Source organism: Ipomoea triloba, chromosome 2 (genome assembly GCF_003576645.1).
Source record: "Ipomoea triloba cultivar NCNSP0323 chromosome 2, ASM357664v1".
NCBI lineage: Eukaryota > Viridiplantae > Streptophyta > Magnoliopsida > Solanales > Convolvulaceae > Ipomoea > Ipomoea triloba.
The window spans coordinates 23,727,571-23,744,169 of record NC_044917.1 but is presented as its reverse complement, the minus strand read 5'-3'; the positions used below and the strand labels follow the sequence as shown (position 1 = coordinate 23,744,169).

The 16,599-nt window shown below is 32.8% G+C and overlaps 1 protein-coding gene across 1 annotated transcript; it reads right to left on the bottom strand.

The window, feature by feature from the left end:
* Positions 1–3,636: 3,636 nt before the first annotated feature.
* On the bottom strand, positions 3,637–8,046 carry LOC116010535 (putative cyclic nucleotide-gated ion channel 8). Its single transcript, XM_031249990.1, has 7 exons — positions 7,923–8,046; positions 7,228–7,808; positions 6,801–7,013; positions 6,412–6,725; positions 6,224–6,335; positions 5,903–6,139; positions 3,637–4,695 (listed from the first exon to the last, which is right to left on the bottom strand). The coding sequence occupies exons 2-7, from the start codon at positions 7,774–7,776 to the stop codon at positions 3,919–3,921; spliced, it is 2,202 nt and encodes a 733-aa protein (XP_031105850.1). The 5' UTR covers positions 7,777–7,808; positions 7,923–8,046; the 3' UTR covers positions 3,637–3,918.
* Between the last annotated feature and the right edge of the window lie 8,553 nt (positions 8,047–16,599).

Sequence of the window (16,599 nt, the reverse complement as noted above, 5' to 3'; positions counted from 1 at the left end):
AGCATGCTGTGTAGGGAACATTTCATTTACAGTGTATGAAATATTTAGCAAACAACAACTAAAAATAAGCTTATACAAAAACAAAGACAGTATAACCCATCATTATGTCAAAGTACACACATTCGCGTAACTTTCTTGAAACAACAAAGATATACTTAATTTACCAAAGTCACCCAACATTATTTATGTGTGCACACTATATTGAATTAATCAACTATCTAAAGATATTTATACATACTATATAATCATCATCTTGGAGAATACAGAATCAGATTTAATGCTGATTTAGTTGTGTCACATTCACCACAATAATTGAATGAATTGAAACTAATCAAAGATGACAGCTCTAAGAAAAAGAAAGCTAGAATTGAAGTTTCATATATACATACTTGTCAACCATTAACCATCCAATTGCATCATGAGGGTGTATATATGTTATGGGATTATCATGTAGAAGACAATGACTAATTGGCTACCTACTTCAAGGGACATCTCTAGTGTTCTACTCCGCCTCCCCACCCGTCAGATTGCCCAGACCACTACAATACAACCGTTAAACTGTAGGCGTAGTTGCCTTTAGCAGTGCACACACTGTTGGTAAAAATTTTTGGCCGGCGACCCAAAAAAACCCACCATCTACACGTCCAGGCACCAAGATCGCCTGAACCCTAATTTAGTTTGCGTTGTCCCGTCGGCAAACGCACTTACGATTTTAAATCCAAACACATACCTCTATTTTTCGAATGATTTTTCGATCCTCGTCGCCGTTTTTCCGCGTCTTCTTGTACCAGTCATAGCTCTATGATGGTGGCGATGCACTCGGTCGTCGTTGGTGTCTCATCTTCAATTCGCAGCAGTTCCAGAAGAAACGAACGTCGTCTTGGGAGGGTGGAAGAGTGAAAGTCGGATATTACCAATTATTTCAACTTCCAGTAACAACACCTAAGACAAATTGCCCTTGATTGCTTTTATTATTATTAATCAGCTATTTTTATGGTGAAACATTTAAATCTTAAAATCAAATCTCATCCATCCGTACCTATTTTTCAATGGCCAGGATGAAGTCTTATTTCTCATCTAACTAGGCTGTCTCATGTGAAGCCTACCATATATATATATATATATATGTATGTATGTATGTATGTATGTATATATATGTGTGTGTTAATTAATTTATTACTGTATACTAAATTTATTTAAATATAAAATATATTTACTCAAAATTGATTTTTATTCCTTATCCTATTTTATTTATTGATATTTTTAATAGACACCATTTAAAAATGAATATATTCTATATTTACTGTTCATATATCAATTGCTTGGTCTTGATACCCTAGCATATTCTTAAAATGTTATAATTATTGCACATAATAATTTATTGGAACTTGATGCGCGTGTGCTAATAACGTATTATTAATGTTATTAAGGTGAATTTGCAAAGAATAAAATAAATGATTATTTCCTTCTTGGGGTAGACTTATTGGAAACAATATTACCAATTAATAGATACTCCGTATTATTTAATTTCCATATAACATTTTTTACCAATTAAGCTTTATTAATTATTTTACCTATAAATTATGTAATAATAATTAATATTAACAAAAGTTTGAGCGGGAAAATTTGGGAGGAGGATTTTACTTTTATATATATTATATAGTATAAATTAATAATAAGAGAATAGAATTAATATGAACAAAATCGAATTAATAGAATATATAGATTGATTAATTAATTTATTACTATATACTAAATTTATTATATATTAAATATCATACAATTATTAAATATTAAATATATTTACTCAAAATTAATTTTCATTCCTCTTCCTATTTTATTTATTGATCTTTTTAATAGAAACCATTTAAGAATGAATATATTCAATATTTATTGTTCATATTTCAATTGCTTGGGCGTGATCCCCTAGCATATTCTTAAAATATTATAATTATTGTATATAATACTTTATTGGAAGCTAAAGTGTCATCCCGCACCATGAACCATAAGCCGTTCTTCATGCCGCACCCTATTTTTTCATAAGTGATTATTAGATTCCTAAACCATTAAAAATTTTTCACCTAGAACTTTTTGCAGGTTTCCAGGTTACTATGATGACATGGCACAGGTTATTAGCTGATGTGGACCTTTTTTTTTTTACGCTCAGATACTGTAGCAGTGCTAGTCCTGGTGGCCCTGCTCCTGGTAATTCATTTTCTCTCTTTTTTTTTGAGAATATTTTCTCTTTTTCTATTTTCATGAATTTTCTTTTTTTGGGGTTTGAATTTATCTTTAATCCAGAATATTTTCCTACTTTATTATTATTATTATTTGTTTAAACCAATTTTAATTCGAGTATTAGGAATTTATGATGTTAGAATAAGTTAAATAGATTGGGCGATAAAAGCTGGATTTTGCAGGTGAGAATGAGAGTAAAACCATTCTAGATGCTTTCTTCTTGGGGAAGGCTATAGGGGAAGTTCTTAGTGAGCATGTAGAGCCTACAGTTGGGGGAATTTTTAAGTACTATTGGGAGGTTGCAAGCTGAACAACAGAAGATTGAACCTCGGTGAAATTAATTGCAGGCATGCAGAACATTAGTGTAAAATGATGGATCCTAGGAACTGGATGATTCAGAACCTGAAGATTCCAGCATTATTTTCTCATATTCATTAGACATTTGAGCATGGTATTCTGGTGAGAGAAGAGCATGTGATATAATACTACTTGGCTCATCTTGATGTAACAGTGAGCCCAGAATTGCAGAGCTCTTCTCAGAACTGGCAATATGTAGCAAATGCTGTTCAAATATTATTATTTTTTCTTGTGTAAGTAAATAAATATATGTATTCGTAATTATAAAAGTATGCAGTGCTAGATGGAACTGGACGAAGTAGTAAGTATGAGCTTTACGTTAGGTACATGCAGGAAAAGAAGGAAAAAGATTGTTTACGTACCCGGTTGGCTGGCTGGAAGTGTTAGAAGAAAAAAAAAGTCATGTCAGCATAGATTACCGGTAACTTGTAGGTAACCTACAAAAAATTCTAGGCGAAAAATTTTTAATGGTTTAGGGATCGAATAATCACTTATGAAAGAACAGGGTGTAGCATGAAAAATGGCTTATGGTTCATGTTGGCGGATGGCACTTTAGCCTTTATTGGAAGTTTGGAACTTGATGTGGGTGTGTTAATAACATATTATTGATGTTATTAACGTGAATTTGCATAGAATAAAATAAATGATTATTGGTGTAGACTTATTGGAAATAATATTACCAATTAATATATATTATTTGATTTCCATATTTTACCCATTAAGCTTTATTAATTATTTTACCAATAAATTATGTAATAATTAATATTAACAAAAGTTTGAACGGGAAAAAATTGGGAGGATGATTTTACTTTTATATATAGTATAGAGTATAGATTGTAAATGATCACTATGGCTATGCAAACTAATGTAGTATTTAATGTAAATTGACAAAAGTTTACCCTAAAAGGGTAACTTTATTTGATAATACAATACTTTTAACACAAAGTGAAATGAAAAATACTGTGGGCTCCTATTTCTACTCCCAACTTCTACATACTCTTACTCTCAAATTCTTGATGTGAATACTTCTGGAGACCAGCATAATGAAAATATTCTATCATTGTTTATCACATCATGTGTAAAATTGATAGAGGGAGTAGAATTTGAATGTATACGTAGTAGAACTCAAGCTAAATTAACTGAACAAACATAGAAATACGTATTAGGACAAATTAGTAGTGTTGCATTATCCTAGGCTAAGAACGAATTGCCTGTAAGAATGATCCTAAAATACGAACACTCAGTTGATTCCTGATGTGTGGCAAGTTAGAAAGGGGATGATGTAATTAAGGTATGCATGGATGCAGTAGTGACGTGGGTGGATCAAATAAAACGTTGAACCTTAGTGAGATCCTCATTATCAAAGTTTGGCTCAGGAGGCTTGGGAGGTTTCATGATGAGGCTAGAAGATCTAAATTTGCGCACCTTTGATAGCGCGTTTGCAGCGAACCGAGAAGCATACATGGTGGCGCGGATGCCTCGGTTGCTAAGGGAGGAGGAGGAAGACGAAAACCCCCTGATCAACATGGTTTCTTCGTTATCGGCGTCCTTGCCTGCACCATCGCCGTACACAACCCCTTGGTCATCATCGTCATCGGAGTCGGCCTCGCTATGGCGGAGTTCTATATTTTTTCGGCGAGTGTAGCGTCGCCACGCGACCTGGATGTACATGGAGGCCCACGTCCTCCACTGCTGCGAGTAAAACCGGAAAGTGTGCTGCACTTGCCGGCTGTGGATGCGCCGGAACTGGGTGGTGATGAACTTCACCTCGTCGGCTATCAGTGCGAAGGCTTCCACTTCCGTCAAGGCCTTCACCGTGCGAGTTGATGGCGGCAAGTTCGCCCCTGCTTTTGGGTCTAGCGCCCATGTGAGAAGCTCCTCCCCGCAAAAATCGCACTCCTTTAGAATTCCACGATTGAAGAAACCGCTTCTGCCACCGTCTGTTGTCACGCTCTCCATGCGCCCCCGGATGATGAAGAGCATCTCGTCCACTGGATCGCCCTCTCGGACGATGTATGTGTTTTCTGTGAACAAGCTTGGCTTTAGTCGCTCGCATATGGCGTCCAACAGCCTCTCTTCCATGTTTGCAAAAAGAGGCACCTGCAAACAATGGATCGGATTGAAATAGTAATAATAATAATAATACTAATATTCATATTCTAATTACATAGAGTTTATATTAATAACAATAATAAGGAAAAAGGAATAATAATAATAATAATAATAATAATAATAATAATAATAATAATAAATGAATAGTAATAGTATAATAATAATAATACAAAATTATATATAAAATAATTTTTTTTAAACACAAATGTGAGTTTCTGATCCACATCGGTAACTCATGAAGATGAGCTCATTTGAGCTCCTCTATATAAGAGAAGCATGACTTCTCTTTTGAAATTAACATCAGGATGAGGAAGCCTTAAAGAATCAAAAGCTCCTTCACTTAAGGAGCTTTAATTGTTCTTAGTTCAAATTTTTTTTTAATAGTAACTTTAGGCTATTCCTGAGAACTAGCCTAATACCTAGGGGGCCCTAAGAATCTCTATTCCCCTTGCAAGGAGAATAGGTCATTCCTAGAGGGGAATCAAGGGGAATAGGTCATTCCTAGGAACATAGGTCATTCCCAGGAACATTGCATAGGCCTATTACTAGGAATGCTATTCCATTACAGGCCTATTCCGCGAACCAAACGTGCCATAAGTGCAACTGGGCTCTATCGGGAGAGGATTTTTTTTTTTTTTTTGAAGGAGAGGGTTAGTAAGAATGTGTTGGTGATATGAAAATTTACAAACACTAGGTTAGCCTGGTAAGGCATCTGGGCTTGACTGAGGGAGCGTTGGCAAGAATACGTTGGGTGACAAGGAAACCTACAACCACTATTCGAGGTTGCCCTGCTATAAGTGCAACTAGGCTTGATCAAGGAAGTGTTAGCAATAATGTGTTGGGTGACTTGAAATCCTACAACCACTACTTAAGGTTGTGTTGGTAAGTGGATATGGGCTCAACCAAGAGAGTATTGGCAAGAATGTGTTGGGTGACGAGGAAACCTACAACCATTACTCGAGGCTACTCTGCGGTGAGTGTAACTTAGCCTGATCAATGAAGTGTTAGCAAGAATGTGTTGAGTGACAAAGAAACCTGCAATCACTATTTGAAACTATACTTTTAAGTGCGTATCGACTCGACTGAAAAAGTGTTGACAAGAATATCCATTGAGCCCGACCACCCCTTATGGGGCATGCATATGGCATTAACTAACTATCTAGCAAGAAGTGAGAGCAAGAAATGCTTTACACACCCTTCTAACTAAATTTAGGCAAAGATGGCGCTTAATATCTCTTCTGAGATCTACAGGCAGATTCTGCACTATACTTTCTTCATCTACACCTCTAGTTTCCAACCATTTGTACTGATCATAACGCCTCACTCTTTCCCTCAGCTCCGGTGGCAGCACCCTGTGATGCATCCATTGCTCCGAGTCGCGCCTTTTTATCCTCATCTCCTCCAGCCTAACCGTTATAGATTGAAGATACGTCTGTCGAACAAAAGCACACACATTTTGCTGCATTTCATGAGCTCAAATCATCCCTATCTAACAAATGAGTTTCAGCAGATATACCTGCATGTTTCCAATGAGAATAGCAACCAGCAGGAGCCCAATAATGGCCAATGCTATTGAAAATAGAACCTCCAGAGAATATGTACTTGTTTCAAGACCCTGCCCAAGAGTGCTGCAAACACCAAAGATAGATTTTTTACAGTCTCATCATCTTCTTCTTTTGTGTTTCATCTTCAATGATGTTTTACCTCAAATTCTGCAAGCCCCACCACAAGCAATAGCAATACTTGGGGATGAATTCTTCAGAGTCAAGAATACCAGATGACACAGCTTGGGTGTATATGCCATAGTTAAACCGATTATCGTTATCAGCAGCACAGTTTTTGTGGAGAACATCTTCAGTTATTTGTCTCCAACCAGTTAAATTTGCGGTTTTATGTCTATCAAGTGAACAAAACAGTAAAGAATAACTTGGACTACAATCTGCACTTTCTAAACACGCTTTTTGCCAACAGAAATTTTTACGTTCCACAGCTAACAGGTACCAGTAAGCTCCAAATATCTGCAAATTTAATTTTATATATGCAATGAAGTTGAATTCTTGTAGATAGATACTAGCTAATATAGATCTACTCACATGACTTGCCAGCATGAACCACAACATGTAATATGCAGCGCCAAGCCACGCGGTTTCAGCAAACACTCCAGAAGTCTTTTTCAAGTCCGAAGTTAGAGGTAAAAACCGGAAAAACCTGGGAATGCTTTGAAGAATAACAAGGAGAACTAGAGCTCTCTTTGTACCTACTACATTCGAGCCTCGGGATCCATTAAGGAATCTCAAGACCACAATCTGCATATCAGATTACATCAGATGGGAAAGAATTAAAAGATATAATATCACATTTCCTCGTACTTAAAGCATCAATACAGACAGATTAATTAATAGATAGATGCTTGTAAATGGAAAAGAAGTTTATCACAATTCTACCGAACAAATTAAATATGCTTGAGAGAACCAATTTGATCTAAATATTTCTTTTATGAACGAAATGAAAGAAACAAACCTGAGGCAGAGGGAGAATAGAAAGAAGATCAACTATAAAATAACGATGTAGGTATCTGGATGCAATTTCTTTGGGATCTATCACGAGTTCACCTCGTCCAAAAACACGAGATGAAGGAGCAATGTAAGCTGTGCGAAACTGGAGAATCATTCGGATGAGGTAAAATGAATCTATTATTGTCCTCAAGGTGGTTGTTGTGTATGCTAAACTTGAATCTATGTGAAGACAGTGGTCTTCATCACTCTTGAAAACCGGAAGGTAAAGAAATAGAGGATCAACTGCTACCGAAAAGATACATGAAATAACCAAAAGCCTATTCCAAAAAAGGAGGGACTTATCCTGAGGATCAAATATCATTTTTTCAGAGACCTTGAGATCTTCTGGGAACACAACTCTGGTAACTCCACACTTCAGTGATCGACCGAATGTCATTAGCCCTTCAGATCCTCTTATCACTCCCAGTTTTATTGACATTGATGATGGATTGGTAGGTGGTATAGCAGAAGCCATTCCGTCTATATTAAAGCCACAATTCGCCTTTCCAGCCATATCTAAATGTGAATGATGACCTACACTCTAACCTGCGTTATAGAAATAATTTTAAAAATCACTAAATGATGATGAACTACATGTATTATATTATTCCACAGAAGTGCTTTGATAGTTCCATTTCTTCTTACAGATCAAAATCTTACCTATTAACAAGTGCCGCATTGGACACCTTACAAATTTCTCCTTATGCCCTCCAATGTATTGTGTCTTGAAACCCAATCACAGAATTAGTCCATATGGGATAACAAATCTGATTCCCTTTAATCGACATATATATGGGCACATCAAAGATCACATGCATGGATCAAACTCCAGTTCTGTAAATTCAGGAAACATGCATTGTACAGTATTAGTTGATTATTCTAAATGGCAAATAGATTTCTTAATTATGGATGAAGAAAAAAATTAAACAAATTTATTAAGATGCATAGAAATCCCAAAAAATGCAATCATCTAAAATAGTCTTTATTCTGAACACATCCCATAATAGGGGAGAGACCAAAGCTCCAAAACCCCACTTCAATTCAAAATGCCATCAATACATTCTTAGTTGATAGGATCACCATTTTGAAAACCTTCATCACAATCTCAAAATACATTTATATTCATTAAAGAAGCATTCGGATGGGACAGCCCAATTAGTTTGGTCTGACTTTTAACTTGGTAACCACAAAGTTATAAGTTCAACTCCAGTAGGAGCGACCAAGTGGTGCTTGATTTGAGCCAGTTAGCTTGATTGCATCCTAACTTGGTTTACCTCTCTGTAATTGTAACACCCCGGCCTGTTTTCCTTAACCAAAAATATGATAAATTTTTTTTTCTCACTTAAACATTTGCAGAAGCATAACTTCTACCAAATAGGAAAACATGATGTTACCGCCACAGGGAAATAATTATACAACCATAAATTCTTCGGATAACAATCCTTCAAAGTAGTTAATCTAGGAAGACTGCAATCGCTCTTAGACTTGAATTTCTATTTATGTTCACCTAAAAATCAATTTTGGGGAAAACAAGATATATCCAAAATTAGCATAAAACTTAAGTAAGGTTTACTTCTCCCCATAAAATACTTATAGAATATATTATTTTGAAAACCTTTGATATTCAATATAGATACGGCGTGTAAAATTTCTTTGTTTTTCACATCAAAAATTTATAATCAGTATAAAAGTATAATCATCTTAATAAACTTACTCACACCGAAATAGTATTTTATTCAAGTCAAAGATAACATTATTGGACCATTTAATATTTCCAACATATGCATAAGTGTGTAGATTTTCAAAATAACATTTTTCAACATATGCATAAGTGTGTAGATTTTCAAAATAACATTTTTCAACATAATACTTCTTATCCAATAATCATTTCCAAACATAATCTCTTCCAATAGTCATTTCCAAAATATATGTAGATATAACTCAAGTACCAATAGTCATTTCCAAAATATATGTAGATATAACTCAAGTAGGGAGGAACGCAAAGATCATCTTTTCTCATAAGCATTTTCAAAACATAGTATAGACTTTCTCAAAAGTCATTCTCATACACACACACATACATACATACATACATACATATATACATACATACATATATATATATGGAGGATTTACCAATCAAATAATGGGCATGAACTTAGTCCCAGTGAGTCAATTTTTACGTCACTACTCACTCCTCAAAAATTCCGTTCAAGTGGAACAGAACTAATACCAAAGTATTTCCAAGCCCAATGAGTAGTAACTAATCTAAGTAGCTATGATATGTTTCTACCGACTACTACATAACAAGGTAAATACCCTAGTGAGTAAACTTTTACGTCACTGCTCACCACTCAAAATAACAGTATATACAGTCCTCGTGAGACATGCATGATATGTTTCTACTGCTCCCTCCTCAAAGTAACAGGACATGTAGTCTTAGTGGGACAACTTTTATGTCAGTGCTCACTCTTCAAAATAATTTGACTTCTCAAAATAATTTGGATTTAACCCAATAACTAAATTTCACAAAATAATCCTCAACATTTTTATAACATATTCTCATTGCCCGTAGGCTATTAAAATGTAATTTTCAAAACTTTCAACTCTCTCTCTCACACACACACACAAAGATATTCGTAGATTTATTCCAAAATCTCACGCTTTTACCCTTATCCAAGGGTATACAAAATTTATAATTTTATACTAATCATATTAATTCATATACCATAAATCAAATATTCACACCTTATTTTATATATATATATATATATATATATATATATATATATATATATATATATATATATATATATATATATATATATATATATATATATATATATATATATATATATATATAGGGAGGAGAGAGAAAGATGAGAGATGTGAGTTCCTAGAGATAATGCTTCTGCCTGTAGTTCTTTCCATCCCAGGAGAGAAGAGAAGAAATAAAATGGGGTGGCGAAAAATTTCGGCGCCTAAAGATTATGGAGCCTTGCTTTTTCATCAAGTGTATGCCATACTATGTCATGTTTAAAATAACAAAGAGTTATCAATTATTCAATCAACTTAAAATAAGTTTTGATAGCTTAAGATTAGTCTTGCTTAAGTTAGAAAAATTAATGTATAAAAAAAATACTCTCCTCGTCCAGTTTTATTTATCTTCTTCAGATAATGAGACTTGACTAGAATTATTTTAATTTAATTTTTATAATATTAATTTTAGTATAATATATAAATTTATACATACTTAGAAACTACATTAAAAAACATATTAAACACAAAAATTAAATTTAAAAATATTAAAATTAATAAAACAAAAGTAATGAAAAAAGAGTTGATTTGACGTAACTATATTGTATACTATTGTAGAATTTGACATTGGTAAGCATATAACAACAATCACGGAATTATGGCAACATTTATTTATTCACCTAAATAAGACACACTAATTCATGAAATAGTCAAGCATGGCAACAATAGTTAATGCAGGATGTGTACTTGATTCTTGTTCATTTTTCTTGTATTAAACGAGTTATACATAATGTTTAAAACCCATTACACGTAAGATGTTACTGAGATGGTCACACACAAGACTTAGTTCATTTATTTTTGTTGTCTACTCAATTTTGTCATATCATTTTTAAAAATAAATTTAAATTAATAAAATTTATAAATGACCTATTATATGTTAATTTCATTCGATTGGTTAAATTGTTAGCAATTATTTACTTTTGGTTAATTTAACACATTTTTTAAATCTTGCCAGGCCACATATATCATACTGTAATGAATAACTAACTAAAAAAGAACAGTTTTCAAAAAAAAAAAAAAAAAAAAAAAAAACCTAAAAAAGAACAAATTATTTGCCCAATAATCAATGGATTTTCCCTCCTTTTTTTTCTGCCTGTTTTTTATTGATATAAAAAATATTTTGGAATAAGGTTCAAATTGGCCACTAAATGTAACCTGAAAGTGCAATTAGGCCACTGAACAAAAAAAAAAGTGCAATTAGGTCACTGAACACTCCAAATGTATGCAATTTCACATGATAGCAGGTTACCATCCATTTCATCAGGTTACTTGCTTACGTGGACGGTGAGTTGACATTTTAAAATAATTTTTAATAATAAACTATTAAAATAAAAATTAAAAAAATAATTAAAAAAACACACTTGCGCCCCCTCCCCCTAATAATACCCTTGCCATCTTATAGGAAACCTGCGGATGAATCAAATTTAATTTATTTATTATTACTATTATTATTATTATTATTATTATTATTATTATTTACGGAAAGTCAACTTTTTTTCACAAAACAACTCAGGTTTCCTATAAAGGTGACAAGGGTATTATTAAGCGGGGAGGGGGTGGCCGCCGGTGTGTGTGTGTGTGTGTGTTTTTAATTATTTTAATTTTTTATTTTAATATTTGATTATTAAACATTATTTTAAAATGTCAACTCACCCTCCACGTAAGCAAATAACCTGATGAAATAGATGGTAACTTGCTATCATGTGAAATTGCATACGCTCGGTGGCCAATTTGAATCTTATTCCAAATATTTTTAATACTATTTTGTAAACTAAACCTATTCAAAAAAAAAATGTAAATTGTGTTTTAATGTTAGACATGAATTTTTGTGCATCGCATATCACATATAAAAATTGATACCATGTAAATAAGAAAGAAATAGTCTTATGCCGGGCACTTGTTCAATAGTTGAAAAGTTGCATTTAATTGACTAATTACAATTAAGAAATTAATTTCACATATATTAGTATAATTGACTAATAATTGTTATGGTAATTAAGCTAATAATTACATAGATATTACTATAATTACAATTAAACATGGCCGGGGTGTTGGATTTTATTTTATAATTACAAGTAATTTTTTTTTGAGAGAGAAAGAGAGGGAGAGAACAAAATAAACAATCATTCATATTCTTTTGTGTATTACTATGGTAATCTCTCAATGTATATTTTTATATTTAAGGTATAAAAGTATAATTGTACAATATTAATTTAATTATTTGATAATTATTATGGTAATTAAGGAATTAATTACATAGATTTTAGTATAATTGACTAATAATTATTATGCTAATTAAGTTAATAAATACACGAATATTAGTATAGATTAAGCTAAACATGGGTTGTTGTATTTAGTTTTATAATAATTAAAATTAAAATTAAATTATTTTTCTTTTTAACCATATTTATTTTAGTAATAATATAATTACACATAGATTTTTTCAAGATAATTGCAGACAAACGAGTCATATATTGTTCAATTAATTGAGTGATACTTTTGCATTAATTTTATGGTCTATGTGTGCAAGCCAAAGGCCTTGTGGTCAAGCGACATAGCTATGGCCCTTCCAAGTGAGAGGTTACAGGTTCGATCCCCAGTGGCGGCGTTGGCTCGTCGTCTTGCTTCAGTAGGATTACTACATTGTACCAGAGTCAATAGTATTTTAAAAAAAATTAAATGTATTTTTTAAATTTAATAAATAAATTAGCTTATCCAATGTAGTTTTTTTTTTTTATTCCAAGCTATACAGTTTTCATCTGATTACTATATTATTTGCAAACATCATTTTTTAACTATAAGAAGTCTAACTATAACACGTTAAAAAAATTAACCAAATTAATTACACAGATAAAACCCTAAGGATAAATAAAGTATAACGTAACCTAAAGAGCCAAAATTTGACATGTTTAGGTAGAATTATAGCTCTTAACACATTATACAACCCAACTGTTAGGCAAAAAAACACAACAAATAAAACATGCCCACAAATCAAACATTCATGAAATAAGGTTAATATATACACTTTAAAAAAAACAGAGCTAATCTATACATATCTGCTTTAGAAATATCTTATAATCCATGAAGTACTAAGGTTCTGGATATTTTACTCTAGTAATTATGAAATAAAGCACTAAAAAGCTATAATTCTAGATAATTTACTTCATTAGTGATGTAAATTAAAATAAGTATAAAAATTTACAATAACAATATATAATATACTATCAATGTCGTCTACAAAAAGATTTTCAATAATGTGTAATTCAAAACAGTTATGTTTTCTTTTTATACAAATATGACAAAATTGCTATATATTTGCATATATAGAAAATATATCATCTGTATAAATAATTTCTATAACTGAGTTGTTGGACAACGAGATAATTAGCCCAATTAATACAAATCATAAACATTGATATATAAAATGTTTAAAGTTTCAGCACCGGATGCATATATATACACATTGGCTATTAATTGGGAAATTATTTGCTCAAATTCAAGCAATGATGACATCAGAAAACATAATCGATCAAACTCAATTCTTCAATTGCACTATATGATATTCAATATTATAATTTACATAATTGTATATCGATCTAAATATTCTTAACATCAAATCCATCCTGTGCAGCGTACGGACGAAAATACTAGTGAATAATAAGTATGACAGACAAAATGAGACAGTGGGGTATAAAATTGTAAATGATCACTATGATTATGCAAACTAATGTAGTATTTAATGTAAATTGAGAAAATTTTACACTAAAAGGGTAAGTTTATTTGATAATACAATACTTTTAACACAAAGTGAAATGAAAAATACTGTGTGCTCCTATTTTTACTCCAAACTTTTACATACTCTTACTCTCAAATTCTTGATGTGAACACTTCTCTGAGACCCACATAACGAAAATATTCTATCATTATTTATCACATCATGTGTAAAAGTGATCGAGGGAGTAGAATCTTCTATAATAAAAAAGCCAGAAGGAAGCATTTAATGCAATTTGGCAAAAGTTCCGGCCCACAATGAAACGGCGTTGTTTTAGGGGTAATGATATCTACTATTTTTTACAATAATTCACCCCTTATTTTAGTTGTTTTGATGCTTATTTTCTTTATCCTAGTGAAATTGAGAATTTTTTGTGTGTTATATTGTCCCAAGGGTTGAATTATCCACAAGGAGCAGCAAAAGGAAGAATTTTGGAACATTTTGGACAAGTTTTGGAAGAAAAAGAAATTACCTAAGGAAGGAAGGAAACAAGAATAAGAATTGGAAAAGAATTAAAAGTTGCCTCATGGGCCTAAGGCCCATCTATCTCCTATATATTCTACATATTCTCTACAATTTAAGGAGTTCCGAACCCTAGTTAGTTTTTAGTTTATTTTTCCCCTTCTCTTTATAATTCCCCTAGCATAGTTTAGATTAGCTTTATAGTAGATTATTTAATTTCAAGCTTGGAATGACGGATTGAAGTTGGATTTGTTCTTCATTATCAGTAAAGTTTTCTCTTCCCTTTATATTTCTTGCAATGTTTATGGTTATTTATTATTGCTTTGCTTTGTTTACTTTTATTATGCATGAGTAGTTAGCTTTTGGGTTTGGATTAGAGTTCTATTGCTATTCTTGATGCTAGGTTTATGATTATTACATAAACAGGATAATTAATTAATTTAGGGTTTTATGTTTGAATTGGATTATAAATTCCTCTTATTGATAATTGACGCGCAACTTTTATTGATTTGTTTTGGAGAGGATTTCATCACAACGAAAGTTGGGTGAAAGACTCAGCCTTACCAATTTCAACCCAATTTTTCCTACTATGAGAATATGGGTAATTTGGGGGCTTATAATGCTTTTGTGTTTTAAGGTTAAAATTGATGCATCACGAAAGTGGGGCAATCCTAGCCTAATTCTAGTTTATTGATTACGAAAGTAGTTGAACTGAATTCTTGAGTGCGTTGCCAATAAATCCCTTGGTTAATTGTTTTTCCCTAATTTTGAGATTGTTAGAGCATCAAGATTGCAATACCTCTAATCTGACTCATTCTTTTACCATATAGTTATTTCCCTATTTAATTTGCATTCCTTTTATTTCCCATACTTGATTCTAATTTACTTGGATTCTAGTGAATTCAAATACTTCAGTGCCTAGAATTTAATAATTTACACAATATGTGTGTCATAGCCCCAATCATCAGCGGAACGACATTTTACACCATCTTTTACATTCACAATTATACTCATCACATTTTGACGTCGTTGCCAGGGATTGGTTTATTTGGTTGTATTGTGTGATTGTTTTATTTCTAGCATTAAAGTTAGTGAATTCTTAGGAGATCAAGTTTTTTTGTTAATTTTATTTAATCACCATTAAAAAAAATAATAAAAAAAATAAAAAAATAAATTTTTTTTTGCTAATGTGCCTGCAAGTCTATTTCTTTTGATTTGATTGAAAGGGATGTTACATGATGGATCAAGAAGGATACTATGATTGTCAATCTTATGAGGGCAACCAATATGATGGATATGAAAATCCTTGTACAACTCAAGCCCCACCTCCTAACCATTACTATGATGCTCAATCCCAAAATTTTCATCCACCATCATTCCACCCCCAAAACTCATACTTTCAATACACTCCAAACTACCAAAATCCTTACCCACAACCTTCACAAGATTTCAATCCACCACAATATCCTTACCCACCACAAGATTACTCTCCAAATCTATACCCCTCACTCATTCATTACACACCATACCCCCAAAACACTCAACTTCCATATGATCATCACACTCATTTACCAAGTGTTGGGAGGTATGAATTAGATGAGAAAACCTTAGCATTGGCTAGGCGTTGGGGAGTCACTATTGTACTCGATGATGACACTGAGGATGGTGGATATCCCATGAGACCAAGTGAGGAAGACTATGCCAATAATCAATGGGAACCTCAAGAGTCATTCTATCAAGAACCTCCACAAGCAAGCCAACCTATTGATGAGGAGACGAGGTCCATGATGAATAACTTACTAATTCAAATGAACATGTTAAAAGCTCAATTGGAAGATCTTAAGGCTCAAGGAAATGGCTTGACAACTCAAGAACACATTCAAGGTTCAATTCCTTATGAAGATGTTATACATGAGTCGTTCACGCCAAGTGCAGGTGGTAATGAAGATGAGAGTGAGGATGAAGATGATGATGATGAGAAAGTGAATGAGGAAATTGAAATGGAAACTTTGAATTGGGAAGAAAGTGTGGAGTTGCAAGGGAATAGTGATAAAGAGCAACTCGAAGTTAATCCAAGTGAAGAAGTGCTCAAGAATAATATAGTTGATGAAATTGGTGGCACAAACGGGGTATGCCTTTCATTTGATGACACTCCCTTGGGTGAGAACTTTAGACTAACTTGGGAATGGGAGGTGTCAATGTTTTTGAATGTGGAGGCCCCCATTGGCCAATTTTCATGTCCAAGGATTTCATTTTAGTGCATAAAGAAGACCCAAGGTTCTCCCT

Bases quoted from the DNA above. Each gene is read 5' to 3' on its own strand.
- LOC116010535 (XM_031249990.1), bottom strand. From the start codon at position 7,776: ATGGCTGGAAAGGCGAATTGTGGCTTTAATATAGACGGAATGGCTTCT. The intron at 7,014-7,227 runs GTTTGTTTCTTT...TCTGATATGCAG, and splicing joins CTATTCTCCCTCTGCCTCAG to ATTGTGGTCTTGAGATTCCT. The intron at 6,140-6,223 runs GTATATCTGCTG...TTTGTTCGACAG, and splicing joins TTCTCATTGGAAACATGCAG to ACGTATCTTCAATCTATAAC.